This window comes from Canis lupus, chromosome X (assembly GCF_011100685.1).
Source record: "Canis lupus familiaris isolate Mischka breed German Shepherd chromosome X, alternate assembly UU_Cfam_GSD_1.0, whole genome shotgun sequence".
In the NCBI taxonomy this organism is placed as follows: Eukaryota; Metazoa; Chordata; class Mammalia; order Carnivora; family Canidae; genus Canis; species Canis lupus.
The window spans coordinates 1,940,546-1,966,235 of record NC_049260.1 but is presented as its reverse complement, the minus strand read 5'-3'; the positions used below and the strand labels follow the sequence as shown (position 1 = coordinate 1,966,235).

General features: G+C 49.9%; 1 protein-coding gene across 1 annotated transcript in view; it reads left to right on the top strand.

Annotated features, from left to right (window-relative positions):
- Window positions 1-25,690, top strand: part of PRKX (protein kinase X-linked) — a 74,008-nt gene that overhangs the window by 7,760 nt on the left and 40,558 nt on the right. The window contains 1 exon segment of the mRNA XM_038586737.1: window positions 22,019-22,187. Within this exon segment, the coding sequence (XP_038442665.1) occupies window positions 22,019-22,187 (169 nt within the window).

Genomic DNA, 25,690 nt, shown 5'->3' with positions numbered 1-25,690 from the left:
ACTTTTTCATTGAAATTCACGTAATATAAAATCATTATTTGATTTTTTTAAAAAAGATTTTTATTTATTTATTCGTGAGACACACAGAGAGAGAGAGGCAGAGACACAGGCAGAGGGAGAAGCAGGCTCCCCTGCGGGGACCCCGATGTGGGACTCCATCCCAGGACCCCAAAGTCATGGCTTCAGCTGAAGGCAGAAGCTCAACCGCTGAGCCACCCAGGTGCCCCCGTAAAATTTGTTTTACGGTGAACCGTTCAGGGGCATTTAGCACATCCACCATATGCGACCATCCCTTCTATCCAACACTTGCATCAGCCCCCAAAGAATGCCCTGGACCCGTTAAGCAATCACCCGCTGCTCCCCTTTCCCTTTGCCCTTGGCAACCACCCATCTATACTCTCTCTCTATGGATTTGCCCCTTCTGGACATTTCCTATAAGTGGGATCCTACAGTACAGGGCCTTTTTTTCAACTGGTTTCTTCGTCCGGGATGGATGTTTTGAGTTTCATCCGTAGGGTAAGTATGTGTCAGGACTTCATTCTTTTTTATGACCAGTATGTCATGGAATGGATGAGGCTACACTGGGTGTAGCCTGTTCTGTGGGTTTGCTCGGAGAAACAAAGTACCAGAGATGAGGCGGCTTCAACAGTAGACATTTATTGTCTCCCACTCCTGGAGGCTGGAAGTTCAAGATCCAGGCGTGGCCAGGGCTGGTTCCTCCTGACGCCTCTCTGCTTGGTGTGGAGACACCATCTTCTCCCTGTGTCGTCCCACGGTCTTCCCTCTGTGCATGACTGGGTCTTAATCTCCTCTCCGTGGGAGGACACCGGTCCTGTGGGATCAGGCCACACCCCAGTGACCTCGTTTTACCTTCACCACTTTACCTTAAGGAATCCATCTCCAGATACAGTCTGGAGGTCCTGGAGATCGGGACGTCAACGTTATTTTCTGTGAGGGAGGGACGCAGTTCAGCCCGTTACACCTGTGAGACTTTGAATGCATGGATGCTACCTCCATGCCCTGGGAGCTGCCAAGACCCAGTAGTGCCAAGATCCAGTAGGGTCACCCCAGGTGTATTTGGCTGACCAGCTTGGAGGGCCGAAGGCAGGATCCTTTTATGACCAAGGACAGAAGACTATGGTACTAGTGTAAGGACCACCTCTGCTCATCCTGGCAACACCTCCACCTGCCTTCCTCCTGTGCATCACCACCCACCAACCACCCTTTCTTTCTCTCCGCTCATTTGTAACCGTCACCTGCAGGTGTCAGGACTCGCATTTAAGTGGTGCCCAGCAGAGTGCAACTGCTCTCAAGGTTCTTCGTTCACTCAAGTAGCACCTTTCACCAAACTGTGCGTGGGACGGGGGTATTCTTTATCCCTCGAAAAGGCATAGCCCCTGCACATGGGAGCCATGGTGAGTGCAGCTCCTGGTTCTGGGATGCCGCATGTGCCGGCGGCTTTCCTGGTGCACCACGTGGATCTATCGCCTTCATGCTCCACCGAGAAGGGCGACCCTCCATCCCATCTGCTGTGATGTCTGTGTGACGTAGTGTATGTGCATCCTGGTCCCTCTGTGTCTTGGGAAGTCACCTCCGGTGACCATTCTGGGTGGTGGGACAGCCCCACCAACTCTCTAATGCTATTTGATTTTTTTAAAGAATATTTTTTTAAGATTTTATTTATTTATTCATGAGAGACAGAGAGAGAGGGGCAGAGACATAGGCAGAGGGAGAAGCCGGCTCCATGCAGGGAGCCCGATGTGAGACTCAATCCCGGGTCTCCAGGATCCCGCGCTGGGCTGAAGGCGGCTCTAAAACCGCTAAGCCACCCAGGCTGCCCCAGAATATTTTCATTGTACTGATAACCACGTAGAATTCACCATTGTAACCAATTGAGTGGCATTAAGTAACTCATACTGTTGTGCGACCATCATCACCGCCCACTTCTAACACTTTCCTGTGACCCCAAACCGAAACCCAACACCCATTTAGAAGTCACTAAACAAGGCAAGTGTCCTCTGATCTTTTTTCTGTCCCTATGTCTCACCCCTGTTTCATGACCCGCCTTTCTTATCCTTCCAGGGGGACGGGGCTCTGAGCATTTAAGAACCAACATGGTGCATGGGGTTGGGGCTCAGGTTCCTGGCTTGAGTGATTGGGACAGAAGCCCTGCTCTGGTCTCCGGGTTCACTAAATGAGGCATAGTTCCAAGGTGCGTGTGGTCCTGGCTCCACAACCCTGCATTTCCCCACACAGTCCTTGAGGAGGGGTCAGCGAAAGGCTGAGACGCCCCCAGTGGTGGAGGTGGTCCTTCACCGGGATGTGCTTCTCCATAGCGCTTGGCAGGTGTGTGTTGTGTTTTATTCCGGCCTTTGGGGAGAGTGGAGAGCGTCAGCCTTGAGCACTTGTGTCTGCTGTCCTTTGTGCATCAACCAGGAAGTAAGCATGTCTCGCCACAGCCGGCATCGCCCTCATCGTCCTCACCATCACCATCACCATCACCATCACCATCACCATCACCATCATGACCATCAGTTCCCAGGCATCATGCAGGCTCATCATTTCAGGGACGGGTGGTGGTGTTATTTGCTTAGATTTGGAGTTTATTCCGTTTCGTAGACCTGAACTTTACTGGGTGTGCATGTCTTGAGGCTGCTGAGCATCTTCCCCTCCCACCCCAGTCCTGAACCTGTGCTAGCTCCTGAGTTAGGGAATCAGGGTGCAGGGCAGGGTCCCCGAGGGAGCCCACTGCGAGGTCACCTTTCCTTGTTCTCCTGCTATGATCTCTCTCATGGACTTTCTCCCCATCTTGGTCTCCTACGGCTGCTCTAACACATCACCCCTCACTTAGTGGCTTAAAACAACACGCATTTTTAAAGCCCCACGACTCTGCAGGTTAGGAGCATGAAGGTGGGTGTTGATGGGTTAATAAGAAGGGTTAGGAGGGCTGTGTTCCCTTTTGGAGGCTCCAAGGGAGAGTCTTTCCTTGAATCTTCTAGATGCTGCCGGCCCTCTATGACTTAGGATGCCTTCACCCATCTTCTAGGACAGCAGTTGGGTCAGATCCTTCTCATGAGGCCATGTCTCTGGTTTTTTCTCCCCAAGCTCTCTCTTAACACTTGGAAGGACCCATGTACATCACCAAGGATCATCTCCTTATTTCAAGTCAAGTACTTAGCATCTGTAATTAGCACCTGGAAACTCAATTTCCCCTTTGCCATGTACATTAACGTCCTCACATGGTCTGGGGATTGGGATGTTGACGCCTTTGAGGAGAAGGCGTCCGTTATTCTGTCGATGGCACCTGCTCTCTGTCATGTGCTGTGCATGCCTCGCTTTAGAAGTGGCATTAAGACGGGGGTGGGATGAGGTGGGGTCGGAGCTCCAGCTTGCGTGCCCCGTGTCCTTCTCCAGCTGCGTTGACTTCCGTCAATGGACAAGGCATTAGCAGTAAAAAGCTCTTCCGTCTGGAGGACGGATACTAGCTCTGATTAGCTATGGGCATGGCTGAAAGTTGGGTGTGAGTGTGTGTGTGCATGAGAGAGACCGACACAGAGAGATGTGGGAGACAAGGGATTAAGGGAGTGAAGTGACCTGCTCACACCTGCGCCCTCCCCTGCCGGGCTGGAACCCTGTATGAGGACTTGTCGCCACGTCTCTGCGACCCGTCCGCTGTGCTGGGTGAGCAGATCCAGGTCTCCTGTTGCAAGGAGCTCCCGGGATGGGATTGCTCACAGCTGGGGTGACACAGCCTTACCTTCCGGAAGGAGGCTTGCGTCCGGCCCCGGATGCACAGCCAGACAGGCGGCCGTGACCCTCCGTCGGGGTTGCCACATGGCATCCCGGAAGCAGAGCTCGTATCCACCTGGAGGAGCGAGATAAGGAACACAGACACAGGACTGTTTGCAAGGACTCTTGAGCTTGTAGATTAACTCGATAACAGGCACTTTTTTTGTGTAGTGAACTTGGCAGCTCTTGTTTCCGAGATAGAGTGTGCAATAATAATAAAACTGACACAAGGAAACCTTCGAAGCAGGTAATTCTGGGAGCTCCTCATGGGGAGGAACTTCCGATTGTATGCCGGGCGGGCTGGACCGGATTTGCTTCACCGCCGGGGCACTCGCATAGGAGTCCAGTTGGCATTTGCAGTACCGTCGAGTAGGAGAAGACGTGGTGCGTTCCAGGGACCAGATTCCTTCCTCCTGTGGCTCAGCTGCTCCTGCTCCCCACGTGCCCTGAGGAGGCTGAGCGCAGATTCCCAGTGTGTGACCTGCCCCCAGCCCTTTGCATCCTCCATATCCCCATGGGGGAGTTTCCTATAGGCCACCTCTGGGCAATCCTTCAGGCCCCTTAGTTCAGCTCGGGCCTCCAGGGACCTTCCCGACATCTCTTTGCACTTCCCCAACCCTCTGGATGCAGACAGCCTGCCAAGGATAGACCCTGCGCATCCCGGACTCGGCTTCACTGGGCTGTTTCACATTTGACAGCGACACCAACCTTGGCTACAGTGTCTTCCGTGGTGGCTTCGATTAGCCCCAGTTGCCCCCTTGGAAATCCATACTGGTTTCCCCAGCAGGTAACGGAAGAAGGAAACTGTCCCACAGCCTCCCTGCTGACGTGCACTGGGTCCCACCACCAGGTGATCGCACCCCCTCTGCCTCCTGGTCTTGGGCAGGTGTCACGAGCAGGCAGTATGGTCATGGTCTTGAGGTGGTCGGTTTGATGAAGCAGCTCATCAAAGAGGTTCGCAGGGCAACCCCCAGAGAGGTCTTTTAAAGTGGTTGACAATTAATTTGGTGGATGATTTCATCTCGTTGGATCATTATGTTGGGAGCCACTCTACAGAACAAAGGGCTGCGCAGATGTGGGGCTGGGTGTGGCCGGGCAAGAGCTCAGGCTCTGGAGAAAGAAGCTCTTTGTAGTGCCTGAGCACCCCCACCACCCCCGGGAGCTGAATGTGGGGAGGGCCACCAGGAGCGGGCCTGGGCCTGTGCCCGGAGCGTGCACGCGGGTGGCTGTGTGTGCTCACGTTGTGGGCGTGTCGTGGGGCCGCCCCTTACAAGGATACTGAGCCAGCTGAATGCTTGGGGGTGAATCCAGAGGAGATCATTCTGCAGAGATCGGAAAAATCCAGCACGGGCATTAAGAAGGCCAACTGTCTTGAATACCCTCTTCTTGGGCGATCAATTCCATTACCATCACACCTTAAGATAAAAAAGATAAAAAGATAAGAGCCCATAGAGAAATAAAACCAGTGGGCAGTCCAGGTGGCTCAGAGGTTTAGTGCCGCTTGCAGCCCAGGGCGTGATCCTGGAGTCCCGGGATGGAGTCCCATGTCGGGCTCCCTGCATGGAGCCTGCTTCTCCCTCTGCCTGTGTCTCTGCCTCTCTCTCTGTCTCTCATGAATAAATAAAACCTTAAACAAAAAAAAAAAAAGACTAAAAAATAAATAAAACCAGTAATGACGGCCTATTCCCTGGATACTCAGGCATAATGGTCATCAGCTGATGCCACTTACGAAGGCTTCTCTTTGTTCCATCCCGAAACACTTCAGTATTTTATTTCGATGACAGATTCGGGAGCATCCGTGGTGTTGATCCTGTCAAACAACCAGTGTCTGATTTGTTTGATTTTTTTTTTTCTTTCCCTTCTGTCCATTTTCTGTTTTCCATTTCATTGATTTCTGTTTTCAGTTTCGCTCTTTGTTCTGCTTGCCTGTCTGGTATTTCTTTCCCCGACTTTTCCTTCTACAGGCTTTTGTTGAGTTTTCAGCTTCCTTGGTGGCTCTGATTTTTACATGTGTTCTTCCGTTTGGGTTTCTGTTACTTGCTCCTCTGTAGGTATACTATGTTCTTCACTGTTTTTTTTTTTTTTTTTTCTTAATTGTCTTATTTTGAGCATGATTCCGGGCTGCCGCGTTGAGTGTGGCCTAGAGCTGGGGAAGAAACAATACTGAAACCTGGGGAAAACTGGGAAATGACCATCCTTTCCTGCATTCACACCACCTACGGGCCAGCCCAGTGGCACCCTGCCTCATGTTGGGAGTTCAGAATCTGCTCCGTTGTAAGATTGTGGCCTGTTGAGTCTCGTAAGTGGTGGTGCTGTCTTGTGGGCTTCACACTCCGTCTGTCCCAGCTGGTGCTCATGCAGCTCCAGCTCCCCTCATCCTCCACGCCATCCCCACCTCGATTGCTTCTTCCTTGCCCAACGAGGCCCGGAAGTGAGTGTGAAGAACACAAGGCAGCAGCCACCCGCTCCAGAAGTGCGTCGCCCCTGAATGCGCTGCCTTTCGGGACCACTGCTCTGGGTTCGAGGAGGCTTGTCTTCCTTCAAAAGGAAAAGTTGAGTCATGCTGCAACACAGATTGAGTGCAGTCCAGGTGTTGACTAGAGACAAGCACGCAGAGCTTGGGATGCTCTCGGCAGAACATCAGTGGGAAAGTTTGCAGGTGGCTGTGCGCTCTGCATTTTTTTTTTTTAAAGATTTTATGTATTTATTCATGAGAGACACAGAGAGAGGCAGAGACACAGGCAGAGGGAGAAGCAGGCTCCCTGCAAGGATGCAGGACCCTGGGATCATGCCCTGGGCCAAAGGCAGATGTTCAACCGCTGAGCCACCCAAGCATCCCTGTGGTCTGGATTCTTCCCCTCCTGTATCATCAGGTGAGGGTTCCCGACCTTCGGGAATTTGCAAACCTACTTCCTTGTTCTGTGGCGTGCTTCCCTTTTTGCCTTCACGGGCCCGTGAGATATGTGCACCCAGTAGTGAATGAAGCATACACAGGTGTGCACACACCCGTATAGAATGAAAGGACTTTTTTTGGGGGGGGGGGGGTTGGTGATTGGGTGGCAGCCCTCCTGGCGCTTGAAAACACTATGATTCTTGAGGTTTTGGCACATATTTTGAGACCTGAGCCTGACCGCCACATTGTGTGACAGGAAAGCAACCTCCCATTCGAAAGCTTTGGTGCCCAGTGTTCTTGATGAGTGAGCAGAACAGCTCGTCCCCTGATCTGCTCCCAAAGCTGGTTTGTAGATTGTTTCTCTGGAATGTCTTTGTTCTAGAAACAGCCTCACGCACCACGGTTGGGATTCCAGACGCCTTAATCCGTAGCATAGAAAAGACTCGTGACCTGTAACGAGCATCACGCGGCGATAGAAAAATGTAAAGCAGGCTTTTTATAAAATTAGCAGTTCGGCCAAGGGATCACTCAGTGGTGCAGAAAGCAGCGGTGTTGACCTTCTTTTTTTCCGGCGTTGAACTTCACTTTGCACGCGGGCGGCGGGTAGTGGTTCTTTCAGACGGGTCTGGCTTGTCATGGAGCTGCTGCCATGGGGCTGGCGTGACGATGTGGCTGAGGTAGAGAATAGGCTGGGTGGCTCCAGCAGGGGATGTAGCACACGGACCCTCTCCTCGTTTTCTCAGTTGATGTTGGGACGCCTCGTGCTTGCCACGTCTCTGGCTCACCTCCATCGTGTGAAGATGAGTGATTGATTCTTACCCTCATCGAGGGACACGGGGATACTCTCACATATCTCCTTGGGGGTCCCCAGACCCCTTCCCTCCCGGAGCCTCTTGGGGGAAGATGCAGGAGCGCTGTAGTCATTTGGGAAGGAGGCTTGTGTGATGGGAACTGGATGTCCCTGGGGATGGGGATATGGTTGGAGGGAAGCTCATTTTCATCATGTTGTCCAGTGGTGCCTTCAGTCCTGGAGGAAACGTGGTGGTAATCCTTAGGAGCCCCAAATGGAAGCGGGAACCCTTAGGAGCCCCAAATGGAAGCCTTTCTACCAAATACAGCCCCTTCATGTTTGCACAACGGTGCCACGTGCAAAATACTCCATTAACGCCTCTTGGAAGAGCCTATTGGTTGCAAGATGGGTTCCCAGAGTGCGATCATCACCGAGACCAAAGCAGCTCTCCTCCTGGGGCCCGGGGACCTACGGGGTTCCTGGAGAACCTTCTGGGGAATCCGTGGGGTCATGCCTAGGTTCATGGTACCATGAAATAGAATTTGTCATCTTCTCTCTCTCCCCCTTGCCTGGGCGTGTGGTGCTTTCCGGAGGTTCCCTGAGCCGTGACTGTATGACCCCTGACCATCAGCGGGGTGAACTTGCTCACTCTCGTGTTTTAGACATTTCTGTTTTCCTTGCTAATATGGTTACTATCTCTCCAGAGAGTGACGCCCACAAGCAAACAGGCATTGGTTACCCTCCTCCATCTGTTTCTGAAGGTCTGGCCCAAAGAAGTCTTGAGATCAGGGAGTTTGAGATCTGCTCTCCTAAACCAGAGACCCAGTCTCGGAGGATCTCGATTGAGCACCCACAGCGACGGGTTCGTGATGAGGCCTGAGCCCCCAGCGAGTCTGCGGAGAATGAAATGCCTCACTGTGCCCCAAGCACGCAGCTTGGGTGTTTGTTTTTCATCTTACTCCACCCAAGCAAAGTGGTCGCTTTGTTCAGAATTGAGTCCTACTAATTGCATTGCTCCCTTGCAAGTGTGGTTGCCCCCACCGCTACGTGGGTCTGGGTTCACTGTGCCAAGGCACGATTTAGGCTGCTCGCAAAGCGGTCATTAGCACGTCCCTTGTGCAGAGAACTGCAGGGCTGATTTGGGGGATGTAGTTTCCATTTCCAAGAAGCTTGGTCTACAAATAACTCTAAGAAAAGGTCAGGGTGTTCAGGACTGTAATCAAGGTGCCGAGGAGGAACTGGGGATCCGAGCGCAGATGTTCAGTGCCGAGTTTGGGTAAACACAAGTGGGGAGGGAGCACGCAGCTCCTGGGGGCCCAGCCTGGAGCCGTCCTGAGGCTCTCGCTATGAGAGCCCCTGGCCCCACTCACACACACAGAAACCCTCTGAGTCACCCTCTCTGCTCTCCACCTCCTTCTTACACGGGAAGAGGCCACACACCCGATGGTTATCAGCGGGTTACACTGTGCGAGGCGTCAAGAGAAGTCAAGACGTGTGATCCCAGGAAAAGCCGATAACTCAGACCCACCCCCACCCCCGAAACTGACTAATGCGAAAAGAGGAACACGGGAAACACTTAAAAAGAAAAAAAAAAGTCTTAGTTTGAGTTCTGTTTTCAGAGAAGTTTGAGAAGCCACTGTTCCCATCCACAAAAATAGGATGTGACAGTGAAAGAGAAACAGGTTTCGAGAAGATAGCTGAAAATGTGAATCGTTAAAGAACAAAGTTCCCCCAAATCAAAGGGTGATCTTGTTCATGATTGAGACTTGACTTATCACTGTGGGGCTCTTGGCTTCCAAGTGCACAGCTCAGGTCTAGACCTTTCCCTTGAGTGAGCGTTGGAAGGCGTGTCTCCAAAGCAATGCCTGTTGGGAGTGGGGGGTCCATGTCTCCCCGTTTCATGTCTCCCTGAAATCTAGGAAGCCCATTGTCATCCAAGGACACCTGCCATTGGATTTAGGGCCACCCTCATGCACGATGACCTCTCCTTGAGATCTTTGCCTTGGTTACAAAGACCCTGTTTCCAAATAATTCCATGTTCTCAGGACTAGGGGTCACGACGTGGGGACACAGTTCAACCCACTCCACCCTCCATCCTCAACACGTCCACAGGGTGCCACATGGAAGTGTTGGACCTTCTTTCCCCAAACAACACAACTCTGCAGACCCCTCGCACACCTGCCAGGGTTTCTGGTCTGTGTTGGTGTCGTCGCTGTCTGTGTAGATGCCTACACGTGCCCCCACCCTGCGGTCTTGCCCACCCTCCCTCTCCTGGCTCTCTCTCTGCTCATCCTCTTGGCTGTGCATCTCCCTGTCAGCCCTGCTTGTCACCCTTGGCTCTGGCGTCTGTCTTGGTTTGTGTCAGGGCACCCCCTCTACCCTGGCCGTTCCTCCCACCGGCTTCTCCTATGACAGGGACATCCTTGAAACAAAACAAAAGCCTGCAGAACCCAGAGCCACACAGGTACTTCCTGGTGTCATCGTGCGATTTCCTGCTGCCCTCGGCAGGAACAGCTCACTCCAAGGTTTCGCAATCCCTTCCTTCTCTTGCTGTCCTCTCTAGTGTTTTCTTCCATCCTCCGAAATCCGGGTTCTCTGGCCTTCTTTCCAGTCGCCCTCCAAAATAGCCTTCTGTCTGCCCCAATTTCTAGTTTTCTGTTTGAAACCTGACTTCTTCTAAAGGACATGTCTTCTTCTGACCCTTACACCAAGGCAAGTTCCATTCTTTCCATTCTTTTCTTCTCACCGAGTCATCAAACCTGAATAAGCTCATTAAACCCAAATGAGCTCACCAACGTTATTAGAGCTATTATAATTAGTGGTTGCTGTCTGCCTTTCTGGTCCGATGGTATCTAAACCCCGTGAACGCAGGAACCAGCCTTATGTTGCTCATTGCGGCTTCGGAGTCGTGGAGAGCACCTGACACACGGTAAAATACTGAGAGCGGGGGAGAAAGGATGCCGAGCCTCATTGTACTGAGGTGGTCTTCATTCAGAGACTGAGGTCGTATTCATCCCCCCTGACTACCTAAATCCTTTGTGGTCAAAGATGGAGTTTTCTAGATATTTCTAACTTGGCAGTTGTCACTTGATACAAGAATGGAGTGTGAGCTGAATTGGTGGAACTTTAAAGCTGTCCAATATGGTAGCCGTTGGCCACGTGGAATAGGGGAATAGTATTGTCTCACTAGCCCGTCTCAGGAGCTGCATTTTACAACCTCAGTAACCCCCGCTTCCCCCTGCCCCATGAATGTGAGCCTACTCCATCGGACAGAGGATGTGAAAGGTTCCTGCCCCACAGAAAGTTCTACTGGGCAGTGCGTGCTCCATGTGGTCATGGTTCTTCTTCTTTTTATTCTTTAAAATATTTTATTCATGTATTAATGAGAGATACATAGAGGCAGAGACACAGGCAGAGGGAGAAGCAGGCTCCCCTGTGGGGAGCCCGATGTGGGACTCGATCCCCAGACCCGGGATCACGCCCTGAATCGAAGGCAGATGCTCAACCGTTGAGCCACCCAGGCATCCCGATGGCGGTGATTCTTAATGGGGGCTGATTCTGGACACTTGGCAATGTCTGGGCATTACTGATTGTCACAGCTAGATGTGGGGTCCGTGATGAGGGCATCTGGTGGATGCAGATGAGGGATGGTGCTCAGCACCCGCCGGTAGGTGCCCAGGAAGCCCCATCAGAACCACCCTAGATGCCAGCTGTGCCAGAGTGGAGGACACTCTGCCTTAGTGGGAGAGATTCTCTCCCATCTGCGTGTCCATCCATCCATCCATCCATCCATCCGTCATCTATCCTCAATCATCAATCAGTCATCAATCATCTGTATATCTATCATCTATCAATCAGCCGGCAGTGCTTTTCAACCATTGGTGTTTCTGCTCCTCCATGAACATCCAACAATGTCAGGGGATATTTTCGGTCGCGACAATCGGGTGTGGGGTTGCCAAACCTGGCGTGTGGAGGGTGGAGACCAGGGACGCTGCTCAATGCCCTGCAGTGCACAGGACGCTCTGCCCCAGAGAGTCCTCCAGCCTCACGTGTCAGCACTGCAGAGGTTGAGAAACCCTCACCTGAAGGGCAGTTCATTTTGGGGGCGTTTCGGGGGTTACCGTGACACATTCCATCTCTCCCTGGATGCAGTTTTTAGGGCTGTGTTGGTATCCTGGCTGGCTTTTATTGGGAACGTGTGAAGACCAACCTTTGTTCTGGATGAAGACTCACCCGAGGGACATCCAGAGCTACAGATACTTATGCTTATAGAAACACCAACGCCGAGCCAGGAATTCCAGGCATTTCCCTTGTGGGACATTTGCTAGTGCTGGGGGCGGGTGGGAACTTCCTGTGTTTCTTTTCCCTTCGTGGTTATCGTTTCTGTATCTTTGATGGGGGAGAGGATAATTCAGTCAAAAATTTGCAAACAGGAGAGCGGTGTTTCCAAAACGTCTGTTCCATTTTTATCTTTTAAAATAGCATAATGTGAAATCGAATATTGCCTGACTCAGCACAATTTTGAGGGAGTTACTTGTTTAAAAACAAAACAAAACGAAACAAAAAAAACAAAGAGCTGTCTAGACGAGCAGACTCCCAAAACAACCCTCCCTTCCCAGCCAGGGCTCAGTGGAACTGGGTCCAGTCTTTTCAGCTGATCTTTGAAGTAAATATTCCAGGTTAAAAAAAGAATCTTCCTCTCTCTCTCTGTGACTATCATAAATAAATAAAAATTAAAAAAAAAAAAAAAAGAATCTTCACGAGATTATGCAAAGCACACTTTTTGTCGGTAACGCTTGCTTATTGAGATGTAGTTCATGGGGCCATATGATTCCCAGGGTCCAGTTCCGTGTTTTATGTTAAATCACGGAATTAGCACACTTTTTTTAAAGGCTTTTTTCCCCATAAAAGAGAAATCTGACTATACTTGAGTCCAACAATAACTTTAAAACTCGGCTATTTGAAGGAGAATTGAATGCTTTAGACTTTTATTATTTCATACGTTGTAGCTTATCATCTTTGCTGATATTACCAGGAGGGGGACATGCCAGAGAGAACAAGTGAGTTTTTTTTTTTTGTTTTTTTTTTTACAAGTGAGTTTTACAATGATAAATTCATGCATTGTGATGCAGTGATTACAGTCGACTCTTGCACAACACGGGTTTGAACTCCGCGGGGTCACTTATACACGGTCTTTGTTATTATTATTTTTTACGAAAAATGCAATATGGCACCGCAAATGTGTTTTCTCTACAATTTTATTCATCACATTTTCTTTCCTGTAGCTTACTTTATGGTAAGAATATAGTAAGTGATACGTAGAACATATAAGCCATGTGTGAACCCATCGTTATAACTAAGGATTCGGGTCAACAGTAGGCTTCTTAGTAGATATGTTTTGGGGGTGTGAAAAGTCACACGCAGATTTTCGACAGCATGGGGCGTCGGCACCCCTAACCCTCTCAAGGGTCAGCTGTATTTTGCAATGATTACTTAATGCATCCATTTCGCTTAACGGATCCATTTCATACAAACTCTGCTATTATGGAGATGAAACATTTCCATAGTTCACACACTAAAAAAATCATGAAAATCATACTGTGAAATGCATCTCCTTTTGTCCCACATCTGTCCTCTCCCGTGACCCCGCAGGACCCATTGTAGCATCCTGGATCTTTCTAGAGACGTCCTTTTCAACAGCAACTATGACGATAAAGAGAGGACGGATGTTTTAATGACCAGCGGAGTGCATCCTGTTGGCCTCCTTAGGAATCGCCTGTTTTTCATTTGCTTTAAAAGCTTTTTGAGCTAATTTCTCCCATCCAGACAGTTTGGGAGATAGAAAGTCTATGCATGAGCTGGGTGGAGGAGAGAAGTGATCCCTGAGAGCTTTCCGCCGGGGGTTCCAGGTAAACGTGGGTGCTTGGCAACACCTGGCACGTGTGGTGTGTGCTGGTGGGAAGGGACCCCCCTTGCCCCAGCTTTCTCAGGGTGTCCGGGTTACTCACCTGAGTCCAAGAGCCTCCTGTTATGAGTCCGCTGAATTCCTTCAGACCACCTTACCTAGAGCACCTGGTGAGTTAGGAGTGTATCATTTGCCTCCAAGTCCTTGTCATGCACAAATGCTGCATCTGAGTCCATGGACACGGACGTCTGATCCTCAGCAGTCTTGGATCTGAAGCATAGTCCAGACCCTGTCGTAGGGGGTCACCCAAGAAGGTCTGTGGTCAGTACGCCTCAATACAGACCGCCCGTGTCACCCTGTGTACCTTACTATGCCACGCCGTGTGGAAGGATGAGGAAGGAACGTGTTCCCTGGAAACCCAGGGTGGAGCATGGTGGCCGACCCACCAATGGGTCAGGCGTGGGGGCTCCGCTCACTTCTGGGGGTGCCTCCTTAGAAGCGTGCTTTCCCACACCTGCCCTGTGCATGAAGAAGGCATGCACTACCACGTGCGTGCGACTCTCCCCGCATCGCTGCAGGCCCGCTAGGAAGCTCTGCTCCTGGAGGTTTTCCACCCACCACTGACCTGTTGGCTGTCGTCTCCCGTGCATTTCGGGGGGACGAGGCCTCCTGCACGCTCCCTCCCTCCCCTGGCACGTGCCTGCCCTGTTTCCGTCGCATCTGGGATGCCCATGCGAGAGCACACTAAGCATCCTAATTCAGGAGACACCCCAGCTTAGGAAGAGGAGCAGGACGGGGTTGATGGCGAACAACATGGGTCTTTGACTCAGACATGGCTGTGTCGTCCTTGCGTGTCAGGAGCAATTCTCACTTCCCCTCCCACCAGTGGCAGCTGGTATTTTGTAAGAGCTGTTGTTTGGATGTTGTTATTCCGCACGTGCATGCAGTGCTGGGTGCAGGCCATTCCAGGATGGGGTGGACACGGGCTCCGTCTTCCACAGGTTTATTTTTGCACATGGGATGCTCCCGGGTCAAAATTGTGACCTTCATCAGATGACAGGTGAGATGAGGTGGCGTCCAGACCCCGGAGGATTGGTGGAGCCTAGAGTGCATGTCAGGCCTGAGGCCAGGGTGGGTTTAATCCTCTCCGTGGCTCCATGTGGTTAAGCGTCTAAGGGCTGTGCCCACCCAGAGAGCACGTCCTCTGCGCCGACTGGGCTCTCTGCCCCTGCTCCGATGGCCGTTAACGTGATGGAAACATGAACCCTTCTCTCGGGGAAGCAACAGACCCTGAGTCCCAGGATACTTTTCCTAGGCGTGCCGTAACGCTCGGGAGTAGTTTTGCTGTCCCATTGTGGCTGTTAGGACACAAAGTCGGAAATGACGGGTTATTGCCAGATGCGTTTTGATGAAGTTTTATTTTCTGTTTGGGAAATAGGCTTAACAAGTAAGTTAGTATCTCTGTGTCTGTCTGTCTGTAAGTTAACATCTTTCTACACATCCGTCCACCTATCTCTCACCCATCTCATTTATCTCATCTGTTATCTGCCAATGGATGTATCAGTCATCTATGATCTATTTACCTATTTACCAGTTAGCTTGTCTTTCTGTCCATTAATCCACCCCATCCATCCATCGCGTGTATCTCATCGTATCTATATCAACCATCTGTATGTTAATCATCTGCTTATCCTCTATATGTTTGTCTATGTGTCTGTCTCCATCCATCCATCCATCCATCCATCCATCAGCTATTATCTTTCTTTCCATTCATTCATCTATTATCTATCTCATTTATCATATCCATCTATCCATCCATCTATCCAGCCATCATCATCCATTCATCTCTCCATCTGTCCATCCATCTGTCTATGCATCCATCTCTCCATCTATGCATCCATCCATCTATCCAACCATCTCTCCATCTATCTATTCATTTATCTGTCCATCTCTCCATCCATCCATCTACCCACCTATCCATCATCCACTTTTCCATCTATCCATCCATCTACCTGTCCCATCTATCCGTCCATCCGTCTACCCACCTATCCATCAACCATCTCTCCATCTATCCATCCATCTACCTGTCCCATCTATCCGTCCATCCATCTACCCACCTATCCATCAACCACCTCTCCATCTATCCATCCATCTACCTGTCCCATCTATCCGTCCATCCGTCTACCCACCTATCCATCATCCACCTTTCCATCTATCCATCCATCTATTCATTATCTGTCCATCTCTCCGTCCATCCATCTACCCACCTATCCATCAACCACCTCTCCATCTATTCCTCCATCTATTCATTTACCTGTCCATCTGTCCATCCATCTATGCATCTATCCATCTATCTATCCAACCATCTAGCATCCATCCATCCGTCCATCATCTATCTGTGGACCTGAGTAGCTATCATCTGACTGTGCATCTGTCATTAACTCCTTTTTTTTTTTTTAAGATTTTATTTATTTATTCATGAGAGACACAGAGAGAGCGAGAGAGGCAGAGACACAGGGAGAGGGAGAAACAGGCAGGGAGCCCGATGTGGGACTCGATTCTGGGACTCCAGGATCACGCCCTGGGCTGAAGGCAGGAGCTCAACCTACTGAGTCATCAGGGATCCCCGGTCATTAACTCCTTTTGTGACTCTTCTTGCCCTGGGATCAAGGAACACAGTTTTTTTTTTTTTTTTTTTTTTTTTTTTGTGACCCAGTCAGAGAGTCCATTCCCTGGCACAGAATAAAGCCCTATTCTTATATCCAGATTAAACAAATAAATGAAGTGGGATTTTATATTTTGGGTGTGCCTTTGGGGAGGAGGTGGAAGTCCTGAATACAGACACAGATCAAACACAGTATCCCTGCCTGTCTTTGTCTATGTTTACTTTTTAACCTTTATATTTTTTTAAGCACTGCGCCCAGCATGGAACCCAATGTAGGGCTTGCACTCATGACCCTGAGATCAAGACCTGAGGTGAAATCAAGAGTCAGACGTTAAACAGACTCAACCACCCAGGCGCCACATCTCTGTTTTGTTTAAATAGAAATGCCTTCGGCTCCTTATTTGTTTACCTGTGAATACTTTTATATAATTGCAGCTGGAGGTGGCTCACTCTTATCTGTGTGGGCTGGCCTGCCAGGGGTTCTTTAGTTCCTCTTGGGATCTATTATTGCCTTTTCCTTATTCTTCTTTGTTCTCCTCAACAACATTTAAAAGGGGAGGTCGTGGATGAGGTATTTAAGATCCTGTGCTAGATTTCAATGCACTCTTCGTCCTGTGGTGTGTTGTGGTTCGTGTATGTCTGTTTGTAGTTGTCCGTGTAGAGCGGAAGGCATCGTGGGGCGCCCGTCTGTGGGGAAACTGCATGAAGGGAGGCTGGCGAGAGGCACAGTTCTGTGTCCGGGAGTGTGCAGTGTGAGCAGGACGGAATTTCATTTCGTTCTATTTTCTTCATTTTTGCACTTAGCAGCACTCTTGTCAGGCTCAGGGACACCGGCGAGGATGGACCTGTCATGGCATTTGCTTAAAAACTTAACAGGAAGGGGCAGCCCGGGTGACTCAGCGGTTGAGCATCTCCCTTGAGCTCAGGGCGTGATCCCACGGTCCCGGAATCGAGTCCCACATCGGGCTCCCTGCATGGAGCCCACTTCCCCTCTGCCTGTGTCTCTGCCTCTCTCTCTCTGTCTCTCATGAATAATAAATAAATAAAATCTTCAAAAAAAAAAAACTTTACAGGGACAGTGGTAAGGACATCATGAGGAGTCTTTTTATAGGAAACGACAGGAAATACCTCTTTCTGCTGCTGTCAAAAAAACAGTGAATTTATTAAACTAAATTTAGCAGTAGACTGAATGTGTCGTGAAGAAAATAAAACAACTAAAATAAAAGTTAATGAAAATTAAAGTAACCTGGAGGAAACTATCCAGGAGGGAAAGAGTCATAGCAACTGGCTTGGGATCCCGTCTCTCCTATTTTCTTTTTTGCTTTATTTTTTAATGGTGGCAAACTGTAGGTAGGCTCAGGTAAGAGAAAGGGAGGCAGGTGACCTGCTCCAATCACCTTTCACAGTCACTGGACCTCCAAGTCATCAGATGGAACAGATGCCTTTGGAGCCAGAGACCTTCTTACAGATGCCGTTGGCCAAATAGCTGTGGTCAAATCCTACATCGGTGGACTTAGGCGATACACTTTTTCATCTACTTTTTTTTTTTTTTAAGATTTAAAAATTTTTTTTGCAGAGAGAGAGTGTGTGCATGATTAAGGGGAGGGGCAGAGGGGGAGAGAGAGAATCCCAAGCAGAGTGCGGACTGTGCACTAAGCACAGAGCCCGATGTGGGGCATGACCTCACCGTCCTGAGATCGTGATCTGAGCCGAAACCAAGAGTTGGATACTCAACAACTACGCCACCCATGCTCCCTGTAATACCGCTTCTTGAAGATGGTAACATAGGATAGTCCACTAGGGTGTAAGATAGAGATGATTTTTCTGAAATTTTTACATGAGCTAGTGTGACTGTTAATAATTTAGGAGTCAGAAGACGTAAAATAGACAGGAGGGTCCCCATGTGCCCTCCCCCCAGGGATCATACCTTCCATAATCAAAGGACATCCATGAAACCAGGAACTGGCTTCTCTGTGATCCTGTAAACAGCTGTGTGGACCTTACTCGGATCATGGTGGAGGTACTTTATATAGTTTGCTTTACAAATATATGGAGGTGCTTTAAATGCTCTCTATGGCATTCCCTGTGACATCTGACGTACTTAGGGCCCAAGGTGCTTATGCCACGGGGAACACGGGACTGAGGAGCCACCCTGGGATTTAATCTTGTCCTCACTCCTGCTTCTCCATCTCCGTGGTTTTCTCTAACTTTGCCCACATTTACCAAAGGACGTCCATTGGTGTAGGCCACAGACGTTCTGCTGCTACTTCCATTATGTGGACTTGGTCGTTGGCTTATCCATGAATTCATCCACCTGCACATTTAACCAACTAACGCGTGCCCAGGGATTAATCACAAACGGATGTAAAAGATACTTGATCTGCAGAACTTGTTGCCGCAAGTTACCGTTCAGTTTCAACATATAAAAAAAAAAAAAAAATGAAAATAAAAATGGCGGTCTCCGATACTTTGGAAGTTGGTGTGTTGACTGGAGCGTTTTTGTCGCGGCTGCACTTACAGTAACCTTTTCCCCGCGGTTCTCTAAGGAGGAGAGCTTTGTGCACCCTGGGCCTTTCTGGTTCTAGGTGGTCATTCCAATGCCACATGTCCTCTTTTGTGACCTAATTTGCCAAGTGGACTTCCAATCCATGATATTACACATGGGGAGCAGAGAATCTATTTAATGGAGCCTACTTAAGAAAATCTATCTCAGCCTAATTTGGGGGAGTGGCGGTTAATGTCCTGGAGATCTAGTTTACACACAACAAAATGCATCCATTCTAGGCGTTCGCGTTGATGCCTTATTCACAAACGCATAGCATTACGTAACCACCACCACACAGAACATTTGTGAGGCTGACTTTCATTTTACACTGATGGAAAATTCATTCATCACCTTGACTGAGATGCTGTGTGATGTGCTTTGTATGTGTCATTTTATTTAAACCCTGTGGGGGGGGGTCAAGATTTTTTATTTTTTTAGTTTATTATTTTTTTTAAAGATTTTCTTCATTTATTCATGAGAGACTCAGAGAGACATAGAGAGAGAGGCAGAGACACAGGCAGAGGAGAGAAGCAGGCTCCATGCAGGGAGCCCAACGCGGGACTCGATCCCGGGTCTCCAGGATCATGCTCTGGGCCGAAGGCAGCACTAAACCGCTGAGCCACCGGGGCTGCCCCATTTTTTTTTTTTTTTCAGTTGTACTGAGATACTGTTGACAGCATTGTGTTAAGTGTAAGGTGAACAACGTAATGACTTGACAAATACATGTATTTTGAAATTATTACCGCAGTGTAGTTGACATCCTTTTCTTGTAATGAGAACTTGTAGGATTCACTCTTTCAGCAACTTTGAAATATGTCATAAAGCCATTAACTGTGGTGATCACGTTGTATGGTAGCCCAGCCCCAGGACTTAATTATCTTACAACTGGAATTTTGTACCTTTTGACCATCTTCATCCATTTGTTCTTTTTTTTTTTTAATTTTTTAAAAATTTTATTTATTTATTTATTTATTTATTTTTCATCCATTTGTTCTAATCCCATACCCCGTCTCTGGTAACCAGAAATCTGAACTTTTTCTGAGTTTTTTTTTTTTTCCCCCTTTTCAGAGTCCACATACAAGTGAGATCATACTCTCTTTGCCTTTGTCTGACTTATTTCACTCAGCATAATGACCTCAAGGCCCATCCATATTATTGCAAATGGTGGAAACCTTATGTTTCCTTTTTTACGGCTGACTAGTAATCCGTTGTGTGTCTTATTGGGCAGAGGAGGGCCCGATGGCTATCCTCACCTGCAACAATAGTAAAAAAAAAAAAAAAAAAAAAGGAGATTTCTACTTTCTGGAGGGAGTTATTGAGAGCTGGGAGTGTGTATTGGCGAGCCACTCAACACCAAGTGGAGAGATCTGTGTTCGTTTTGCCCATATTCCGTCCACCACCTTGATGACTTATGACCAACACCGCTAATGTTGTCTTGGGTTCTGTGTCTGCCTTGAACAAGACTGTTGACCTGTGCGGGCCCCCAATCTGATTGTGGCATCCAGGGCCTGCCCACGTCCGCCCCGGGTAGCTCAGGTTTTGGCTGCCGGACATAAGTGACCCATTTGGATTTCTGTGTCCTGTACAGCTGACACTACTCCGAGAGAGCTTGGAAGGCGTTGCAGACAGACACGTGGAAAAACCGGAGTCGTAGTTGGGGTTGTCTTTCACGTAGGCTCAGGAACATCCCATTGCAGGTCAAACATGAGGGCCGAAAGTCAGAGTATGATCTAGTGAATGCAGTCCAGTGACAAAGGGGCTCCTTCTCGGGGGGCAGTGGAGCAAGATATCAAGAAGAGCGAGCCAGGCACAAGGCCTTCTTTCCCTCGTGAGGATGTGACGGCGTGGCAGGACTTCTGTGGTGTGCTCCCCTCCACCTGTCCTGCTGGGGAGATAACAGTAGAAGCCCGACGAGGCATGTGTTTGATCAAATATAAGCCGAACCTGGCAACGGATGTCGGGGTCCCTGCTGTGTACACCACCTAGCAGAAACATCAATGTCTGCATGGGGACCCCGAAGCTTGGCCCGTTCACCCTCTTTACGGTCTCCCCGCTGCCCCCACCACGCCTCCTAGTTTTGACTGGATTCCATACCAACACCCCACTGCCTTACCCCCTTACGATTCTTTGTGTGCTTCCGAATGACCTTCTACTGAGAATCCCCTTTGTGACTGTGCCTACCGTCCCTCGTCGCTCGCTCCTCCTTGCACAACACTGAGTTTTCTGTGTTTTCGCGGCTCCCTCTCTGCTCCTCCTACGGTAAAAGATCCACAATCCACTTCAAAGCCAAGGTGGACTCCTGGTGTCCTCCTTCCCGCCCTCCACCCCACCCCCGGAGGTGAGGAGATTTATTTCACAGCTCGGCAATCCTCATTTATAGAAATCCCTAAAACAAGGTGTTTTGGCCTGGCTGTGACATGGTGCTGTGTCTCACGTTACTGTACCCAGGTCCAAACGCTGCATAAGAAGGAAAGGACATCCGTGGCCGTGGGCTTGTGTTGGGGGATCCCAGGGCCCTTCTCCTTCTCCAGCTCTTCTGGAGTCCTTTCTCCCTCCTAGGACGTTCATTGCCGGCTTTCCAACCAGAGGGCTCCAGGTGTTGAGCATTTTGCGTGCTTTCATCCCTGGGAAGACCCCTTCCTGTGCAGCTGCCTACATGGTGACGGAAAGCCCGGGTGCCCTTTATAAGCTCCTTGGGCACCAGGGACTTGAGGCTCACGTGTACAGATTTCCATTTCGGTGTCCCTGTACTTTACGTCTTCTCTGGCCACAGATAAAATTCCTTGGGCTCTTTGCTCTCCTATTTGCATTCAGCGGCTGCCAACCTGGGTGAGGGGTGGACAGCAGGCATCGTGCCCTGCACACTGAGGCTCAGAGGAGTAGGAAAGCCCGGCGGTGGAGGAAGAGGATGCATTTGGGTTGGAAACGTCCCAGCGGGGTACAAAAGATAGTTTGATTTCCTTGCACGTGTGTTATGGTTGCAATTTTTAAATTTCACTGTGGTCTCAGCCTCCACCTTTTCCCCTCCTACCCGCGTCGGTCTATGTTCCCAGATCGTGTTGGTATATGCCCCAGATTCCATTCCGTAGCACATTTTAAAATAAAGACCCAGTGCTTTTAGCAGGGGTTCGCGTGTTACAGAGCCTTTTTGGTGAGCATGGGAAAGAGTCTTTCCCGCCCTCTTCCATCCCTTCCTTGTGCTCTCCATGACGACCCATTTGTAGAATCGGTGGCCAGCTTCCCCTCCAGTTGAAGGACATTGCAGAGGCAGGTGGTTGTCTTTGTTGACGTCTGCATCACACCAGCCCTCGCCTGAAACTTCCAGAACAGAGCTTCTTGAAAATATTGTCACCCGCCGCCTGCTGGGGTCGGGAGCTGCTGGAGCAGACGCGTGGCGTTGGGTAAGTCTTGTGCTGTCTCTCCCACTCCAGGCACCGGAACATTCGGACGGGTGCAGCTGGTCAAGGATAAGGCGGCCAAGCACTTCTTCGCCCTGAAGGTGATGAGCATCCCCGACGTCATCCGCCTGAAGCAGGAGCAGCATGTCCACAATGAGAAGTCGGTGCTCAAGGAAGTCAGCCATCCGTTCCTGGTCAAGCTGTGAGTCCTTCCCCACATGGCCGAGTCTTGGTCGTTTGGTCATTCCGTCTCTGAGAGCCCAGGTGGAGTGGAATGAGCTCACGGTGGAAACTCAGGCTGGCCAGGGCTCTGGAGAAACTGGTGCTGTTGGGACCAGCGCAGACCTTGGGGCCCTGGGCAAGCAGGACATGCAAAGGGGCATGCACGGCCCAGCCGGACACTCTATTCCCCTCATCCCCATCAGGGCCACCGTCCCTGCTCAACCTCATTCATGCAGGATGCTCCTTGGGGTTCCAGGGGATAGCTGCGTATCTCCAGTTGGGGGTGCCCTGCACCAAACGAAGACATCCCTGTCTGCCCATGCTCTTGCTGGGGGATGCTAAGACTGGTCTGCCCCCAGGTGCCAGACACGGGATGCACGGAGATGCCTCTCTTACCCCTTCTTGGATGTGGCGGCCTCCCAACCTGTGTCCATGTCTCCCCTCCGCCATCTTGTTCTCGTTTCTTCTTGTTGTCCCTTCCTCACCTGTCACAGGCCACCCCTCCTGCAATGCCTCCTTCCTCTGTGTCCCCTCCGGGTCCCCTCACACCTGGCCAACCCCAGCCCTTCTCTGATGCACCTGTAGAGACAGGAGCACCCCGTCACGGCTCTGGAACATTTCCTGTGCATCTCGACTCCTCCAAATGGTGTCTTACCCAGAGTAGGGACCTGTTGTGTGTGCAACGAGGGGGAGAAAGGAATCAGCTGACTTATTTTTATTTTTTTTAAAGATTTTATTTATTTATTATTTCATGAGAGACCCAGAGAGAGAGAGAGGCAGAGACACAGGCAGATGGAGAAGCAGGCTCCATGCAGGGAGCCTGATGTGGGACTCCATCCTGTGTCTCCAGGATCACACCCTGGGCTGAAGGTGGTGCTAAACCGCTGAGCCACCCAGGGATCCCCATCGGTTGATTTTTTTTAAAAAAAAAATTTTGGTTTTATTTTCCTTTCATGGAGCTGTGGGTGATTTTGTGCTGATAGGGCGGGGGTCAGTAGCATCTCATGGTTCAAGTCATGGACACAAAAGTAGCCAGTGATTCGGGGACTCAGAGCCGCTCACACACCGGGTGATTCTCTCATTCGTTCCGAGGTAGAACAACGGTCAGAAAAAGAAAAATCTGCACGTAGATTTCCCTCTGGAACTAAGGAGAGCTTCTAGTCATGCCTCTCAGATGAAGCAAGATAGCAGTCCCGGACGTGGACTTTCACACGCTAGGGTTTTTAGTAGATGTGCTGCCAAAGTGAGCCTTAGCTCGCTAGGATGTTAAGTCAAAGTTGTCCCCGGGAGACGTGGACTCCCTTATGATACGGCCAAAGGGTCATCACACATCTCAGGTTCCTTCCAAAGGCAGGGGGGTCTCAAGCCAACGTTCTGTAGTTTGCTGTCCCTCGTTTTCCGATAGGGACCCAAGTTATATCACATACTAGACGCCGTGCTTCTCCCCGTGTCCTCACGTGGTCATCCCTCTGTGCGTGTCTGTGTCCTCATCCCCTCTTCTTCTAAGGACCTCAGTCCTACGGGATCAGGGCCCACCCTACTGACCTCATTATACCTTCGTCCCCTCTCTAAAGACCCCACCTCCAAACACAGTCCCATTCTGAGGTCCTGGGGTTAGGGCTTCAACACGTGAATTTTGGGGGATATAATTCAGCTGTTACACCTACTCAGTGACTTGGTAAGTGTAGATCCCCCAGAGCACGTGGACCTTAGTATAATGTACCTCGAGCAGTTGTTTTTTTCTGTGCATCCTCACTTAAGTGATCAGATGGGCCCAAACACTGTGTATAAAAGCAAGTGGAATCAGTCTTGGAAGTTCTGTGAACATAGGATGGAGACCACATTGTATCTGGATGGGGGCCACAGGGTGTTTAGGGCCACATGATGAAGGGCACATTTTTTGTGGGAAAAGACCATCTGTGAGGAGTGCATTTAATCCCCCAGCTGTGCACCGGGGTCACCTCACCCAACTCTCTGGAAAGATGGGGTCTTGCTGGCATTTCCTGAGGCCACGAGGAACGCTGATGATCCCAGGTATTGAGCTGAACAACGATTATTTGGAGGTAGAAGCTGCCTGCTGAGTGACTTGGCAAGTTCGCCAGTGGTGGTATTATCCTAAGTTCAGTATGCGAACCGGTGCCGTTGTATTTTTGAGAAGATGCCAGGGCTCTCATTAAATGCACATTGGAGAACATGTTCTTTTCGGGGATGGAGCCGTTCCGAAGGCCAGCTCAGCCCGTGGAGATAATTTTAGAAGAGCTGAGTAATTGTCTGGGATGCAAAGCCAAGACTTCCCTGGGACACAGGCTTGGGGTGTGCCCAAACACCAGCCTCTCCATGCCTGCTCCTTGCCCTTTGGGTGTACAGGAATTGTTGGTGTCCCAGAGCTGTTTGACCTCAGGACACGGGTTCTCCACCCTGGCATCATCCTCTCTGGTGGGACAGCTCTGCGTCATGTAGGAAAGTTTATGGCCTCCGCATGCTCCTCCCACTCACTGCCACTAGCAGGCTATCTCCGGTGGGGACAACCAAAAATGTTTATATTTGGACCTTGACGAAATAACGTCATAGGGGGTGAAAGGGTCCTCAGTGGCAGACCTCTGCGCTTGAGCAATAGGTAGACGATAGGTAGCAATACATAGGTTTGATGGAAGCTGCATAGATACATCCATAGTGGGTACAGTGGATGGATGGATGGGTGGGTGGGTGGATGGATGGATGAATGGATGGATGGATGGATGGATGGATGGATGGGTAGATGGATGGATGGATGCATGGATAGATGGATGGATGCATGGATGGATGGATGGATGCATGGATAGATGGATGGATGCATGGATGGATGGATGGATGCATGGATGGATGGATGGGTGGATGGATGGATGGATGGGTAGATGGATGCATGGATGGATGCATGGATGGATGGATGGATGCATGGATGGATGGATGGATGGATGGATGGACCAAAGGAAAGCACACAGGGTGGGTAGATAGATGAGACACTGGTACATAGATAAATGATGTGTAGATGGATACTTGTTGTTTGACATTTTATTAATTTTTGAGAGAGAGAGAGAGAGAGAGAGAGAATACTTCCTGCAGAGCAGGGAGCCCGATGTGGGGCTCGATCCCAGGACCCTGACATCAGGACTTGAGCCGAAGGCAGATGCTTCACCGACTCAGCCCCCCAGTTGCCTACATTTTTTTCCCCTACGGCTCTCAACCGACTAGACGAGGTCCACCCTACATTATGGAAGATCATGTGCTTCTCCTAAAGCCGATTGACAGTAGATGTCAATCATCCAAATATCTATACCTTCCCAGCAACGTCGAGACTCCTGTTAGACCCCATGTCCGGGCACCAGGACGTAGAGCAGTTGATCCATCAAACTAAGTGTCACAAGGGGCAAAAGCACAACAGAGCTTGAGCAGAAGAGCAGAGCATTCCCTCATAGGGCATTGGGAGAACCAAGGTAACAGGGT